This window comes from Stegostoma tigrinum, chromosome 10 (genome assembly GCF_030684315.1).
Source record: "Stegostoma tigrinum isolate sSteTig4 chromosome 10, sSteTig4.hap1, whole genome shotgun sequence".
Classification (NCBI taxonomy): Eukaryota; Metazoa; Chordata; class Chondrichthyes; order Orectolobiformes; family Stegostomatidae; genus Stegostoma; species Stegostoma tigrinum.
The window spans coordinates 2,961,881-2,979,255 of NC_081363.1; the positions used below are offsets into that span (position 1 = coordinate 2,961,881).

General features: G+C 46.4%; 1 protein-coding gene across 1 annotated transcript; it reads left to right on the forward strand.

Moving 5' to 3' along the window:
* The first annotated feature begins 127 nt into the window (after positions 1-127).
* glrx5 (glutaredoxin 5 homolog (S. cerevisiae)) lies at positions 128-14,691 on the forward strand. The gene is made up of 2 exons (XM_048537961.1): positions 128-536; positions 14,191-14,691. The coding sequence occupies exons 1-2, from the start codon at positions 203-205 to the stop codon at positions 14,364-14,366; spliced, it is 510 nt and encodes a 169-aa protein (XP_048393918.1). The 5' UTR covers positions 128-202; the 3' UTR covers positions 14,367-14,691.
* Positions 14,692-17,375: the final 2,684 nt, after the last annotated feature.

The window sequence follows — 17,375 nt, forward strand, 5'->3', positions numbered from 1 at the left end:
TCGTCTATTGGGCGCGCCATTTGATGGACGGACAAAGCAATCAATGAGATGTCCATGGGCTTTGAGTGGTGTGAAGTATAGCCAATGAACTATAAGCAGGGGGCGGGGACACAGTGAGACTAGCCAATGGGTATGGAGCGGGGTGCCGTCCGCTGACTGAGGGAGTGGGGGAGCGAGCAGTTCCTCTCAGCCCGGGATAGTCATGTTTTCGCTGCTGAGGATATCGTGTAGGACCGCAGCGCGGAGGGCGGTGGTACAGGGCCCCAGGCGAGATCTGAGCGAGGGCGCGGCTGGCGGAGGAGGAGCAGCAGGCGGCGCCGGGGATGGTGAGGGGATGGGCAGCGCCGCCATAGCGGCCGCGACCCGCAAGCGGCTGGAGGGCCTGGTGAAGAAGGACAAGGTGGTGGTTTTTATCAAGGGCACCCCGGCACAGCCGATGTGCGGCTTCAGTAACGCGGTAGTCCAGATCCTGAGGATGCATGGGGTCGAGGACTACGGATCCTACAATGTACTGGAGGACCAGGAGATACGGCAAGGTGGGAGTCTTGGAGGTTGGGGTGTAGGCTGACTGGGCGGGATTTGGGGGGGGTGACTGAAGGAGGCGTTCTCCACTGTGCATTAAAATAAAGTTACACACTTGACGTATAGTGAGAGACTGACGAGGTTAGGATTATTTTCGTTGCAGTTTTAACTGCGGGGGGGGGGGCGGCAAGTGTGGATCTCAAAGATACTTTTAAAATTCTAACAGGACTAGAGAGGGTGGATGCAATGAGGATGTCCCAGATGGTGGGTGTGCCCAGGACTAAGGGTCACAGTATGAGGATTCGGGGTAGGCCATTTAGGACAGAGATAAGGAGACATTTCTTCACCCAAAGAGTGGTGAGGCTGTGGAATTCATTACCACAGGAAGTAATTGATGCCAAAACATTGAATGTATTCAGGAGGTGGCTAGATAAAGCATTTTGGATGAATAGGGTCAAAGATTACAGGGAGAGAGCAAGGTTGGGCTATTGAGTTGGACAATCAGCCATGATCTTGATGAATGGTGGAGCAGGCTTGAAGGGCTGAATGGCTGCCACCTGCTACTATCTTCAATGTTTTTACGTTTACAGTAGTGTCAGCCATGGCTCAGTGGGTAGCATTCTCACATCTGTGTCTGATGTTCATGAATGCACCTTGCTGAGGATGGCTTTGTTGGTGATGCTGTTTTTCAGATGGATATTGAACAAGGGAACGTATATCACAGGGTTGATGAAAGAGGTCCTGTGGCTGTTGGGGAGGCAGTGGCCAAGTGGCATTATCAATGGACTGTTAATTCAGAGACCCAAGAAATGTTCTGGGGACCCAGGCTTCAATCCTGCCATGGCAGATGGTGGAATTCGAATTCAATTAACATCTGGAATTAACGGTTTTATGATGACAATAATCCATTGTCAATTGTTGGGAAAAACCCACCTGGTGCAAATAAATGCTGGCCTGGCCTGTAATACCCTCGTCCCAAGAATGAATTAGAAAAAAAATTTGAAAAACAGCAGGAGTACTATCACATAAATAGATAATTGGTTGCTATCACATAGCTGTTTGAGAACATGCTGTTTACAGATTGGTTGCTGTATTTCTTATGGTGACTTAATCATTGCTGTAGAGTTTTGGAGCTCTGTTGTTCATTCATTAAAGAGTAATGAGAGGGCATAACTGTACTGAGAAAGGCAAGAGATTTGGAGGGATTTTGAAGAAAATCGGCATCACCCAGAGGATGGAAACATTGCTGGGCTGGTAGTTGAGGCAGGAAACCTTGCAATCTTTTAAATTGCTTGGATGAGATCTTGGAAGTGTCATAACATTCAAAACTATGGAACTAGTGGAGGTGGTGGTATACATTTGTAGTGCAGAATTGATGGACTGAAAGACCTCTTTGGTGTTGTATGATTCTATAACTTGCCAAGGTTACGAAAGCACCATATAACTAAAAGTTCCCTTCAAATTGAAGGGTTGTAATTGGAGAGAGTCATGCCTAAACCACCACTGATCAGGCTTGAGAGGCATTGAGTTACTGAGATCAGTTCTGTTCTGAAGGAATGTATAGATTCTTTTGTGTCAAAAGTTTGAGCAGTGAAGAAACTCTAATATTTTTATCAGTGAAACATGCAATTAATAACTGAATTGTGATCTCCCAACATAATAGAAAGTCTGGAGGGAATACATTTCATTGTAGTATCCTTCACAACCAATTCAATCTTTTGAAGCTAGACCGTATTGGGTAGATAATTGATGCAGAGCAAGCTCCTCCATAATCACCTGATAATTCAAAGTGCTTTCAAAATATTATTTCTCAGAATAAAACATTTGAAATGTATGACCCAATTAAGGTACAGTTCACTTACAGCTTGGTGTCTTTAACATAGTTAATTACAATGTAATATTCATGTTGTTATCCGTCAGTGCTTCCTTAACTGGTTCATGGGTAGAGAAATCTGAAATCAGAATGGTAATGCATTAGTGACAGCAACAGCAGCGAGTTGCAGATTGGGGGGCTTGGGGTTGAAACTCATCGCAAGTGATGCTGATAGGAAGTAGGTTTTTATTGGCCAAGTTAATGCTGTGTGTCAAACAGCATGCCTTTTGCCTGCTACACAGTTGGTTGGAGTTATTAGCACATGGGTACACAGTTCGCAGCCATTGCAAAGATCAGAGTTTGTAGCAGAATAAGCAGTTTTTGCACTCCAGTTTAACAAAAAGCATGTAGTTTGTAATATGATTGTGCAGAAGGCTTTTGTGGTGCAGTGGTATGTTCATGTATCACCTTCTCCAGGCTTGTCATAACATCTGAACAGGTTGAATGAAATACAATGATGTGATGGGTATACCCCTGCATTACAGTTCTATTACTTAATGTGTGTTTTTACATTGATTATGTGGATCTCTTGATCAACTCGTACACTCCTGGTCCCATCGGTCTTAGTTAATAAAATGTTTGCTGTACCTAGGATTAGGCAATTTTGAAGACAGTAAGGACTGCAGATGCTGGCAGCTAGAGTCAATAAATGTGCAGCTGGAAAAGCACAGCCTGTTAGACAGCATCAGAGGAGCAGGAAAATCAGTGTTTCGGGTCATAGAACATAGAACATAGAACAGTACAGCACAGAACAGGCCCTTCAGCCCACAATGTTGTGCCGACCATTGATCCTCATGTATGCACCCTCAAATTTCTGTGACCATATACATGTCCAGCAGTCTCTTAAAAGACCCCAATGACCTTGCTTCCACAACTGCTGCTGGCAACGCATTCCATGCTCTCAACTCTCTGCGTAAAGAACCTGCCTCTGACATCCCCTCTATACTTTCCACCAACCAGCTTAAAACTATGACCCCTCGTGCTAGCCATTTCTGCCCTGGGAAATAGTCTCTGGCTATCAACTCTATCTATGCCTCTCATTATCTTGTATACCTCAATTAGGTCCCCTCTCCTCCTCCTTTTCTCCAATGAAAAGAGACCGAGCTCAGTCAACCTCTCTTCATAAGATAAGCCCTCCAGTCCAGGCAGCATCCTGGTAAACCTCCTCTGAACCCTCTCCAAAGCATCCACGTCTTTCCTATAATAGGGCGACCAGAACTGGACGCAGTATTCCAAGTGCGGTCTAACCAAAGTTTTATAGAGCTGCAACAAGATCTCACGACTCTTAAACTCAATGCCCCTGTTAATGAAAGCCAAAACGCCATATGCTTTCTTAACAACCCTGTCCACTTGGGTGGCCATTTTAAGGGATCTATGTACCTGCACACCAAGATCCCTCTGTTCCTCCACACTGCCAAGAATCCTATCCTTAATCCTGTACTCAGCTTTCAAATTCGACCTTCCAAAATGCATCACCTCGCATTTATCCAGGCTGAACTCCATCTGCCACCTCTCAGCCCATCTCTGCATCCTGTCAGTGTCCCGCTGCAGTCTACAACAGCCCTCTACACTGTCAACGACACCTCCGACCTTTGTGTCGTCTGCAAACTTGCTGACCCATCCTTCAATCCCCTCATCCAAGTCATTAATAAAAATTACAAACAGTAGAGGCCCAAGGACAGAGCCCTGTGGAACCCCACTCACCACTGACTTCCAGGCAGAATATTTTCCTTCTACTACCACTCGCTGTCTTCTGTTGGCCAGCAAATTCTGTATCCAAGCAGCTAAGTTCCCCTGTATCCCATTCCTCCTGACCTTCTGAATGAGCCTACCATGGGGAACCTTATCAAAACCCTGTGGGACTAGGAAGGTGGAGGGTAGGTGAGATGGAGATAGATGTAAGTAGAGGATTATTGTGGTTGGTCACTGGGGAGGGTGGAGTGGATCAGAGATAATGGGAACTGCAGATGCTGGAGAATTCCAAGATAATAAAATGTGAGGCTGGATGAACACAGCAGGCCAAGCAGCATCTCAGGAGCACAAAAGCTGACGTTTCGGGCCTAGATTTTGAAACTGGTGAAGTCCACATTGATACCATTAGGCTGCAGGGTTCCCAGGCGGAATATGAGTTGCTGTTCCTGCAGCCTTCGGGTGGCATCATTATGGCAGTGCAGGAGGCCCATGATGGACATGTCATCTAAAGAATGGGAGGGGGAGTGGAAATGGTTTGCGACTGGGAGGTGCAGTAGTTTGTTGCGAACTGAGTGGAGGTGTTCTGCAAAGCGGTCTCCAAGCCTCCGCTTGGTTTCCCCAATGTAGAGGAAGCCGCACCGGGTACAATGGATGCAGTATACCACATTGGCAGATGAGCAGGTGAACCTCTGCTTAATGTGGAATGTCATCTTGGGGCCTGGGATAGGGGTGAGGGAGGAGGTGTGGGGGCAAGTGTAGCATTTCCTGCTGTTGCAGGGGAAGGTGCCGGGTGTGGTGGGGTTGGAGGGCAGTGTGGAGCGAACAAGGGAGTCACGGAGAGAGTGGTCTCTCCGGAAAGCAGACAGGAGTGGGGATGGAAAAATGTCTTGGGTGGTGGGGTCGGATTGTAAATGGCGGAAGTGTCGGAGGATGATGCGTTGTATCCGGAGGTTGGTAGGGTGGTGTGTGAGAACGAGGGGGATCCTCTTAGGGCAGTTGTGGCGGGGGCGGGGTGTGAGGGATGTGTTGCGGGAAATACTGGAGACGCGGTCAAGGGCGTTCTCGATCACCGTGGGGGGAAAGTTGCGGTCCTTAAAGAACTTGGACATCTGGGATGTGTGGGAGTGGAATGTCTTATCGTGGGAGCGGAGGCGGAGGAATTGGGAATAGGGGATGGAATTTTTGCAGGAGGGTGGGTGGGAGGAGGTGTATTCCCCTTCCCCTACTGCATCCCTAAACCAGCCCAGTTCGTCCCCTCCCCCCACTGCACCACACAACCAGCCTACCTCCCCCCCCACCCACTGCATCCCAAAACCAGTCCAACCTGTCTCTGCCTCCCTAACCGGTTCTTCCTCTCACCCATCCCTTCCTCCCACCCCAAGCCGCACCCCCATCTACCTCCTAACCTCATCCCACCTCCTTGACCTGTCCGTCTTCCCTGGACTGACCTATCCCCTCCCTACCTCCCCACCTACACTCTCTCCACCTATCTTCTTTACTCTCCATCTTCGGTCCGCCTCCCCCTATCTCCCTATTTATTCCAGTTCCCTCTCCCCATCCCCCTCTCTAATGAAGGGTCTAGGCCCGAAACGTCAGCTTTTGTGCTCCTGAGATGCTGCTTGGCCTGCTGTGTTCATCCAGCCTCACATTTTATTATCTTAGGGTGGAGTGGATCGGTGAGTAAAATGATCAGGTTGGGGGAGGAGAGGTTTTGAAGCTGGTGAAGTTAATATTTGGGCCATTGGGCTGTAAGCTCCCAAGGTGCAATATCAGGTATTGTTCCTTCAGTTTACATTTGGCCTCACTCTGACAGTAGATGGACATGTCATCAGGGGAGTGAAAGTGGATAGCAACCAGAAGGTTCGGTTGGTTGGTGCTCAGATGCTCTGCACGTGAGCTCTGATGAAGGGTCATCTAAATTTGAAATGTTAACTTGCTGTCTCTCCATGGATGCTGTTTGATCGACAGTAATCTCCAGAATTTGTTGTTTTCGCTACATATGTTATCCAAATCACTTTTTTATATTATGCAATAAGGGTCCCAACACATCCCGGCAGAACGTCACTGGTCACAGATCTCTAGGACGACAAGCATCCTTCCACAGCGCCTCTGTCTTCTATGATCAAGCCAGTTCTGTATCCATCTTACCAGCTGTGGGTCCCATGTGAACGCACCTTGAGCTTTAGTCTGCTCTGAGGGATCTTATGAAAGGCCTCGCTTAAGTCCATGTTGCCAACATCCACTGTCCTGCTGTCCTGAATCAACAGCCTATGGGCTTTTGAGAAGTATTCAACAAGGTTGACACATGAAAGATTGTTGCACAAGGCACTTCTCTTTCTAACAGCACCATGAGTTTACTTACACCACTGACTGCAACAGTTCAAGAAGGCAGCTCACCACTGCCTTATCAAGGACAGCGAGTTTTGAGAAGATTTGTAGCTCAGGTTGAGGTTCTGGATGTGAGTTTGCTCGCTGAGCTGGGAGGTTAGTTTTCAGACGTTTTGTCACCATTCTAGGTAACATCATCAGTGAGCCTCTGACAAAGCGCTGGTGTTCTGTGACGCTTGACAGTCATCTTAAACCAAACAGACTACATTGAGAAAGCAAATGCACTGTTGCAGATACCGACACTTACCAACAGGTGGCGATAGACCTGACCCCGCAACTAGAGAGCCGAATCACAGCCTTACTCAAAAAAACTTCAAAAATCTGGAGAATTAAACAGGAGAGACTTCCAAAAAATGAAACCAGATGAATCCAACACACCACGCTTCTACGGACTACCAAAAATTCACAAACCAGGAGCCCCCCTCAGACCCATAGTCTCGCTACCTGGAACACCAACCTACAGATTAGCCAAGGAACTACATCAAAGACTAAAACACCGAGTAGAAGGCTCCCACCACTCCATTCGCTCCACCCAAGAACTCCTGAACACCATCAAAGACACCAAGATAGAAGAGGATGAAATAATGGTCTCCTTTGATGTAACAGCCCTGTTCACATCCATCAACATCAACCTGGCCAAAGAAACACTGACTACACTATTAGAAGAACCGAAGACACATACACCAGACACCACCAACCTCATCAGCAAGGACAACATCATCAAGCTAGTGGACCTATGCCTCACCACCCACTTCACTTTCAATAACAAAACCTACAGACAAACCAACGGTACACCTATGGGATCTCGAATATCAGCGTTCTTAGCAGAGGCAGTAATGCAGAGACTCGAACAAACAGCTCTGCCAATCATCCAACCCGAACTTTGGATCCTCTATGTGGATGACACCTTTGTCATCACTAAACAAAACAAATTAGAGGAAACCTTCCAGACCATCAATAATACCCTTACTGGCATAACATTCACAAAAGAGGAGGAAAACAACAGCAAACTGCCATTCCTAGATGTCACAGTAAAGCGAACAGTCAATGGGGAACTTCAAACCAGCGTCTACAGGAAAACAACACATACGGACCAAATACTGAACTACAGGAGCAACCATCCCAACACCCACAAACGAAGCTGCATTAGAACATTATTCCAACGAGCCACCACACACTGTAGCACAGAGGAACTACGCAGAGCAGAGGAAAATCACCTATACAGCGTATTCAAAAAGAATGGGTACCCTATGAACACAGTCCGCCGATTCCTCAGCAACAAACGCAAACAAACAGACAAAACGGGCTCAGAAACCATAACCACTCTCCCCTACATCAAAGACATTTCCGAAATGACTGCCAGACTACTCGGACCCCTTGGCATCAGGGTAGCCCACAAACCCGCCAACACACTAAAACAGCAGCTAATGAGCTTAAAAGACCCTATACAGACAACAAACAAAATGAACGTCATCTACAAAATACCTTGCAAGAACTGTGACAAACACGACATTGGACAAACTGGCAGAAAGCTAGCCACCAGGATACATGAACATGAACATCAACTAGCCACAAAACGACATGACCCACTATCACTTGTATCCTTACATACAGATAAGGAAGGACACCACTTTGATTTGGACAACACATCCATCCTAGGACAAGCCAAACAGAGACACACACGACAATTCCTAGAACTCCATCAACAAACACATTGATTTGGGGCCAATCTACCATCCCCTGAGAAAAAGAACAGGAAATGACATCACCAACCCAAGGGAACCTAACCAGATAAATAGAAAGTGGGACATAACACCAGCGCTGCTTCGGAGGCTCACTGATATTGTTACCTAGAATTGTGACAAAACATCTGAAAATGAACCTTCCAGCTCAGCAAGCAAACTTATCAAGGACACTCATGAACAGAAAATGCTACACCTGCCAGCAACACTTAAAATTCTAAAGAATTCTGAAAAAGCTTTTGTGGTTGGAACTAATATTGTAGTGTGATTAGAGGGTTGCTTAAAGAAAAGAACACAGGAATAAATGTGTTGATATACAAAGAACGAAGAAAGAACAATACAGCATAGGAACAGGACCTTTGGCCCTCCAAGCCTGTGCCACTGTATCTTGCCCTTCCACATTTAAACTGTCTTCACTTACAGGATCTGTCTCCCAATATTCCCTTCCTATTCACGTATTTGTCCAGGTGCTGCTTGAAAACTGCTATTGTAACTGCTTTCACCACCACCTCTGACAGTGCATTCCATCTCTTGCTCCTCCCCTCCCCCCATACACCTTGACCTTGTGTTCCCTAGTAATTGACCCCTCCACCCTAGGGAAAAGCCTCATACTTTCCACTCTATCCAATGCCATTCACAATCTTTTAAACTTCCAGGTCGCCCCTCAACCTCCTGCATTCCCGTGAAAACAAACCCACTCCCTACCTACATCTGTGACACCACCCACACCCTCCACCTCCTCCAAAACTTCCAGTTCCCCGGTCCCCAACACCTCATCTTTGCCATGGACATCCAGTCCCTATACACCTGTATTCCCCATGCAGATGGCCTAAAGGCCCTCTGCTTCTTCCTAACCCGCAGGCCCGACCAGTCCCCCTCCTAACCCGCAGGCCCGACCAGTCCCCCTCCACTGACACCCTCATCCGCTTAGCCGAACTCGTGCTCACCCTCAACAACTTCTCTTTCGATTCCTCCCACTTCCTACAGACAAAGTGGGTGGCCCAAGCTATGCCTGCCTCTTTGTCGGTTACAGGGAACAATCCTTCTTCTATAGCTACACTGGCCCTAATCCCCACCTCTTCCACCATTACGTTGACTGTATTGGCGCCACCTCGTGCTCCCACGAGGAGCTCGAACGGTTCATCCACTTGACCAACACCTTCCACCCCAACCTTAAGTTCACCTGGACCATCTCTGATACCTCTCTCTCCTTTGTGGACCTCTCTGTATCCATCTCTGGCAACCACCTGGAAACCGATATCCATTTCAAGCCCACCAACTCCCACAGCTACCTGGATTACACCTCCTCCCACTCACCTTCCTGCAAAAATGCTATCCCCTATTCCCAATTCCTTCCCCCTCTGCATCTGCTCCCAGGATGAACATCTCAGATGTCCTCATTCTCATTTTTCAAGGATTGCAGCCCCCCACCCCTGGGACGCCTTCGACCGTGCCTCCCACATTTCCCACAACTCATCCCTCACACCCCCTCCCCGCAGTAACAACCAAAACAGAATACCCCTTGTCCTCACGTACCACCCCACCAACTTCCGGATCCAATGCATCATCCTCTGACACTTTGGCCATCTGCCCACCAAAGACAGTTTTCCCTCCACACCCTTATCCGCTTTTCAGACTTCCTTGTCCGCTCCACACTCCCCTCCAGCCCCACCACACCTGGCACTTCTCCCTGCAACCGCAGGAAGTGCTACACCTGCACCTATACATCCCCCTCACCCTCATCCCACGCCCCAAGAAGACTTTTCACATCAAGCAGATGTTCACCTGCACAGCTGCTAATGTAGTATACTACATCGGCTGTTAACGTTGTGGCCGCCTCTATATCGGGGAAACTAAACAGAGGCTTGGGGACCACTTTGCAGAACACCTATGCTCACTTTGCACTAAACAACTGCACCTCCCAGTCTTGAGCCACTTTAACTCCCCCCTCCCATTCCTCAGACGACATGCCCATCCTGGGCCTCCTGCAGTGCCATAACAATGCTACCCAAAGGTTACAGAAACAGCACCTCATATTTCGCTTGGGAACCCTGCAGCGCAAAGGTGTCAATGTGGACTTCACAAGCTTCAAAATCTCCCCTCTCCCTACTGCATCCCAAAACCAGCCCAGCTCGTCCCTGCCTCCCTAACCTGTACTTCCTCCTACCTATCCCCTCCTCCCACCTCAAACCCCACCCCCATCTCCTACCTGCCAGCCTCATCCCACCCCCTTGACCTGTCTGTCCTCCCTGGACAGACCTATCCCTTCCCTAACTCCCCACTTAGACTCACCTTTACTGGCTCCACCCCTGCCTCTTTGATCTGTCTGTCTCCTCTCCACCTACCTTCTCCTCTATCCATCTTCTATCCACCTGCCCCTCTCTCCCTATTTATTTCAGAACTCCCTTCCCCTCTCCCATTTCTGAAGAAGGGTCTAGGCCTGAAACGTCAGCTTTCCTGCTCCTCTGCTGCTTGGCCTGCTGTGTTCATCCAGTTCTACACTTTGTTATCCCAGTCAATCCAAGCTTTTCTCACAGCTAAACTCTCCCAAACCAGGCAACATTCTGGCAAACCTTTTCTGCCCTGTCCAAAGCATCCACATCCTTCTGATGATGTGGTTATCGGAACTGTATGCAATATTCCAAGTGTGGCCTAACTAAAGTTCTGTAAAGCTGCAGCATTACTTGTTTATCCTTTATGCTCAGTGCCCCTTCCAGTGAAGGCAGCATGCCATGGGCCTTTTTTACTACCTTATCTGTTTGTGCTGCCACCTCAGTGATCTGTGGACCTGCACACTCTGATCTCTGCATATTAGTACTGTGTTCTGCCATTCGCTGTATAATTTTCACCTCCGAGTCATAGAGATATACAACACTGAAATAGACCCTACAGCCCAACTTATTCATGCCCACCAGATAGCCTACATAAATCTAGTCCCATTTGGCCCATAAGAACAGAGAAGATGGTAAAAGGTGTGGCATTGTTGGTCAAGGACAGTATTACAGTTGCAGAAAGAATGTTTGTTTGAGGACTCGTCAACTGAGGTAGTATGGGCTGAGGTTAGAAACAGGAAAGGGGAGGCCACCCTGTTAGGAGTTTTCTATAGGCCTCTGAATAGTTCCAGAGATGTAGAGAAAAGGATAGCAAAGATGATTCTCGATAGAAGTGAGAGAGACAGGGTAGTTGTCATGGGGGCTTCAACTTTCCAAATATTGACTGGGAACACTATATAGTTCGAGTACTATAGATGGGTCAGTTTTTGTCCAGTGTGTGCAGGAGGGCTTCCTGACACAGTATGTAGATAGGCCAACAAGGGGCGAAGCCACATTAGATTTGGTACTGGGTAATGAGTCTGGCCAGGTGTTGGATTTGGAAGTAGGTGAGCACTTTGGTGATAGCGATCACAATTCTGTTATGTTTACTTTAGCGATGGAAAGGGATAGGTATATACCACTGGGCAAGAGTTACAGCTGGAGGAAAGGCAATTACGATGAGATTAGGCAAGATTTAGGGAGCATAGGATGGGGAAGGAAACTGCAGGGGATGGACACATTAGAAATGTGGAGCTTATTCAAGGAAAAGCTCCTGTGTGTCCTAGATAAGTATGTACCTGTCAGGCAGGGAGGAAGCTGTAGAGCGAGGGAGCCGTGGTTTACGAAGGAGGTAGAATCTCTGGTCAAGAGTAAAAAGGCGGCTTATGTTAGGATGAGATGTGAAAGCTCAGTTAGGGCGCTTGAAGGCTACGAGGTAGCCAGGAAAGACCTAAAGAGAGAGCTCAGAAGAGCCAGGCGGAGACATGAGAAGTTGGTGGATAGGATCAGGGTAAACCCTAAGGCTTTCTATAGGTATTTAAGGAATAAAAGAATGACGAGAGTAAGATTAGGGCCAATCAAGGATAGCAGTGGTAAGTTGTGTGTGGAGTCAGAGGAGATAGGGGAAGCACTAAATGAATGTTTTTCAACAGTATTCACTCTAGAAAACAACAATGTTGTCAAGGAGAATACTGAGATACAGGCTACTAGACTAGGTAGGATTGAGGTTCACAAGGAAGAGGTATTAGAAATCCTACAGAGTGTGAAGATAGATAAGTCCCCTGGGCCGGATGGGATTTATCCTCGGATCCTCTGGGAAGCCAGGGAGGAGATTGCTGAGCCTTTGGCATTGATCTTTAACTCGCCATTGTCTACAGGTATAGTGCCAGATGACTGGAGGATAACAAATATGGTTCCCCTGTTCAAGAAGGGGAGTAGAGACAACACTGGTAATTATAGACCAGTGAGCCTTATCTCTGTTGTTGGTAAAGTGTTGGAAAAGGTTATAAGGGATAGGATTTATAATCATCTAGAAAAGAATAAATTGATTAGGGATAGTCAGCACGGTTTTGTGAAGGGAAGGTCGTGCCTCACGAACCTTATTGATTTCGTTGAGAAGGTGACCAAACAGGTAGGTGAGAGTAAACTGGTTGATGTGGCGTATATGGATTTCAGCAAGGCGTTCGATAAGGTTCCCCACAGTAGGCTATTGTACAAAATGCAGAGGAATGGGATTGTGGGAGATATAGCAGTTTGGATCGGAAATTGGCTTGCTGAAAGAAGACAGAGGGTGGTAGTTGATGGGAAATGTTCATCCTGGAGACCAGTTACTAGTGGTGTACCGCAAGGGTCGGTGTTGGCTCCACTGCAGTTTGTCACTTATAAAAATGACCTGGATGAGGGCGTAGAAGGATGGGTTAGTAAATTTGCAGATGACACTAAGGTCGGTAGAGTTGTGGATAGTGACAAAGGATGCTGTAGGTTGCAGAGAGACATAGATAAGCTGCAGAGCTGGGCTGAGAGGTGGCAAATGGAGTTTAAAGCGGACAAGTGTGAGGTGATGCACTTTGGTAGGAGTAACCAGAAGGCAAAGTACCGGGCTAATGATAATATTCTTAGTGTAGATGAGCAGAGAGATCTCGGTGTCCATGTACACAGTTCCTTGAAAGTTGCACCCAGGTTGACAGGGCTGTTAAGAAGGTATACAGTGTTTTAGCTTTTATTAAGTGGGTAATAGGGGCTAGGTGTGAGAGAAAAATGTCAGTGGGTGCAATAAACATTCTAGGAATATTGCCTGTTTTTTTTTCCAGGCAATATTGAGTAAAATGAGTATCTACGAACTGAATTTTGGAAGAACGAGATCTTAGAGTAACTTAAGGTTGAGAGGGATGGCCCAGCATTAACCTACAAAAAAAAGTGTGTAGATGCTGAATATTGTTGTCCCGAGTAAGTGACTTCACAGCTGGGGAGCATAATTTCAAGATTATAACAGTTCTGGGCTGAGAAATGGAATTTCTTCACTGTGCTGTGAATCTTCTGAAATATTCTACCCCAAGGAGCCGTTGCTGCTCTTGCATTGAATGTATTTAAGGCTCAGATGAATGAGTTGTTAAGGAGGCATAGCCTAGTAGTATCATTGCTAGACCTGTTATTCCAAAGACTTAGTTAAATCCTGCTACAGTAGATTGTGGAATTTGAATTCAGTATTCTGAAATATTGAAAATATGAAATTAAAACTCTAGTGATTATGAAACCATTGTCAATCATCAGGAAAATCCATCTGGTTCACTCATGTTCTTCTGGCGAAGGAAACTGCCATCCTTACCTTGTCTGTTATACTTGTGACTCCAGAGCCACAGTAGTGTGTTTGACACTTCTCTGAGCAGTTGAGGATGGATAGTAAGCACTGGTCTAGCCAGCGATGTCCATATCCCACAAATGAATTTGGAAAAAGTGAAACTAGGGAAATGGGAATAGGAACTGGATTAGGAAGTTGATGATTAGTCTTGTGGATGTCAGAGCAAGCTCAGGGGACCAAAATTTTGAGGTGAAGCCTGGAAGTCACTGGAGACTGGAAGGGGGAAACATGGGGATAGAGAAATTTGATGATTAAACTCTTATATTCACACATTCATTCACTCATTTGTTTTGTCTGAAACAGGTATTAAAAACTACTCCAACTGGCCAACAATACCTCAGATCTACTTTGACGGTGAATTTGTGGGCGGTTGTGACATTCTACTGCAGATGCATCAGAATGGAGACCTTGTGGAGGAACTGAAGAAACTTGGCATCCGCTCTGCACTTTTAGATGTTGAGAAAGAGGACAAAAAGTAGAACAATCAGTACGCAGAATCAAGCATATTCCTGTCCTGACTGTTGTGTTAATGTATGGACGGTGATGCCAGTTTAATATTAAGTATTACTGTGTCGCCAAACAGACCTTGGAGAAAGCGAGCTGGAATAGGAGCTCATTAGAGGCTGGTGTTAATACATGAATGATACACGCTGCTTCATCCTTTCGGATCCAACAATTGTAGATGTGGTGGACAAAACAAAATGGTAAAGGAGTTTAAACAGCAGATCAAACAATAGTGATTTTTTTAATGCCTTGGATTTTTAATCAATTAATAAAATGTATTATGTGATTTTTCTTTTAAAATTTGACAGCTATTTTGAGAGGTGCTTAAAGTCAGTCTATGAATGAGGACTTGCATTTACCAGTACCAATTGAAGCATCAGGAAGAATGAGTATGGCCCTACAGAGGGAGTACCTACCTATGTACTGTAGTTCTCCAGCCCACTGGCCACAATTCTGTGGGTGAAGGTGCCCTGTAACCAAGGGCATTTGCAACATTGTCAGCCTGGGACTATGTGAAGTTGCCTATAGTTCCTTAACAACAGACAGCCTGTCTCCTACTACATTCCAATTCCAGAATAACAGCTGATTGATACAATTGTTCTACTAACCTTGGTGTAGAGAGAGCTTTAGTCCTTAACTAACTCTGTGCTGTACTGTGCCTTCCCTTCCCTGGGGAGTGTTTGGGGACAGTATAGTGGGAGCTTCACTCTGCATTTCACCCCTTGCCATACTTGAATTAATTTCTCAAATTGGAAGGTGGTTTTGAGGTTCACTTGAATGACCCAATATTTTATGGATTAAAAGATTAAGAAATGATCTTATAGTTCAAGAATGCTTAGAGTAGATACTCAGGAAGCTTACTAGACTTTAGCTTAAATGAATGGGTTGTTTAGTGGGGAAATGTTGAACAGGGCAAACTTATATCATCTGGAGTTTACATGGGCAAGAAACAACTTTGATTGAAACATCTTAAAGGGAATTGTGGCTGAGAGAACCCTTTTCACCCTTAATTTGCACCTAGTTTACATCTCTATTTCTCTTTATCCTAAATAGCAATCCCTTGTCTTGTGCACCCCTGGACAAATGTTTTAGCAAAGGTTTGTAGCTTGGTTGTGGGGCCGGGTTGTTGACTTGCCAGCTCAGTGAGCAAATCAACAACCTATTTTCCTTGCTGCCTGCAGCTGAAATCGTTTAGTTTCCAAGGACCATAACCAGCATCTAGCAGAGATCATGGATCAAATATTTAGGATTGAGATGAGAAATTTCACTCAATGTAGTGCATCTTTGGAATTCTGTCTCCCTGACAGCCTTGAAATCTCAGTTATGGTTGACAGAAACCCTTTGGCATGAAGGGAGTTTGAATATGGAGATAGGATTGAAATGTAGGAGCTGATATGAATGTTAAGTCATGATCTTACTAAACAACAGGGTAAGGTAGAGGCATATTATCGCCAACTTCCATGATGCCTCAATTTCTGTGCCTCTCCCCCTAACCCATTTCAGCCTGTTTCCCTCTGAACTGACTGCACTATTCTCAAACAGTCCTGACTTTGTAATTAAGACTGCTGACCAGGGTGGTACTGTTTGTTGTCTGGTGTACTGACCATTACGGAGACTGAGCACCAGCTCTCTGATACCTCCTCCTATCTCTACCTCCCCTGGACTGGGACTGTACCGTGCAACACCAGGCTACTGTGTGCACAATAGTCATAACCTCATTTCAACTGGTGATCTATCCCCAGTGCAACCCAGATCAATTCCCCTACCCTTCCTGTGTAACCCTACACTTCCCTTTTGACTACTGCATCTAACCTGCACGTCCTTGGACACTATGGAAAATATAGCATGGCCAATCCACCTAACTTGCACATCTTTGGACTGTGGGAGGAAACTGGAGCATCTGGCAGAAACCCACGCAGATGCAGGGAGAATATGCAAACTGCACACACAGTTGCCCAAGGGTGGAATACAACCTGGGTCCCTAGTGCTGTGAGCCAGCAATGCTAACTACTAAGCTACTGTGCTGCCCCTAGGAATACAGAGTACTGGGCTAATAGTAAGATTCTTGGTAGTGTGGATGAGCAGAGAGATCTGTGTCCATGTGCAAAGATCCCTGAAAGGTGCCACCCAGGTTGATAGGCTTGTTAAGGATGCGTATGGCGTGTTAGGTTTTATTGGTAGAGGGATTGAGTTTTGGAACCATCAGGTCATGTTGCAGCTGTACAAAACTCTCTGGTGCGGCCGCACTTGGAGTATTGTGTACAGTTCTGGTCACCGCATTATAGGAAGAGTGCGGAAGTATTAGGGTGCAGAGGAGATTTACCAGGATGTTGCCTGGTATGGAGGGAACGTCTTATGAGGAAAAGCTGAGGGACCTGAGGCTGTTTTCGTGAGAGAGGTGGTTAACGGGTGACTTAATAGATACATACAAGATGATCAGAGGATTAGATAGGGTAGATAGTGAGAGCCTTTTGCCTCAGATGGTGATGGCTAGCACGAGGGGACATAGCTTTAAATTGAGGGGGATAACATATATAGGACTGATGTCAGAAGTAGCTTCTTTACTCAGAGTAGTAAGGGCGTGGAATGCCCTGCCTGCAACAGTAGTAGACTTGCCAACTTTAAGGGCATTTAAATGGTCATTAGATAAACATGGAAGATAATGGAATAGTGTAGGTTAGATGGGCTTCAGATTGGTTACACAGGTCGGTGCAACATCGAGGGCTGAAGGGCCTGTACTGGGCTGTTATGTTTTATGTTCTGTGTTCTAACAGCAAACATGAGCCTGATCTTTCAGTAGCATGCCACTGTATTCCCTGGCCACCGTGTCTGTGTAAGGCCTGCTGCAGTGTTCTAACACAAGCTGGAAGAACAGGGCCTCATTTTCCAGTTGGGAACTCTGCAACCTTCTGGCCTGTAACAAGTTCCCTAATGTTAGGGCTTCAGCAATTTCTCCCATATCCTTACCCCAACCCCGACACACC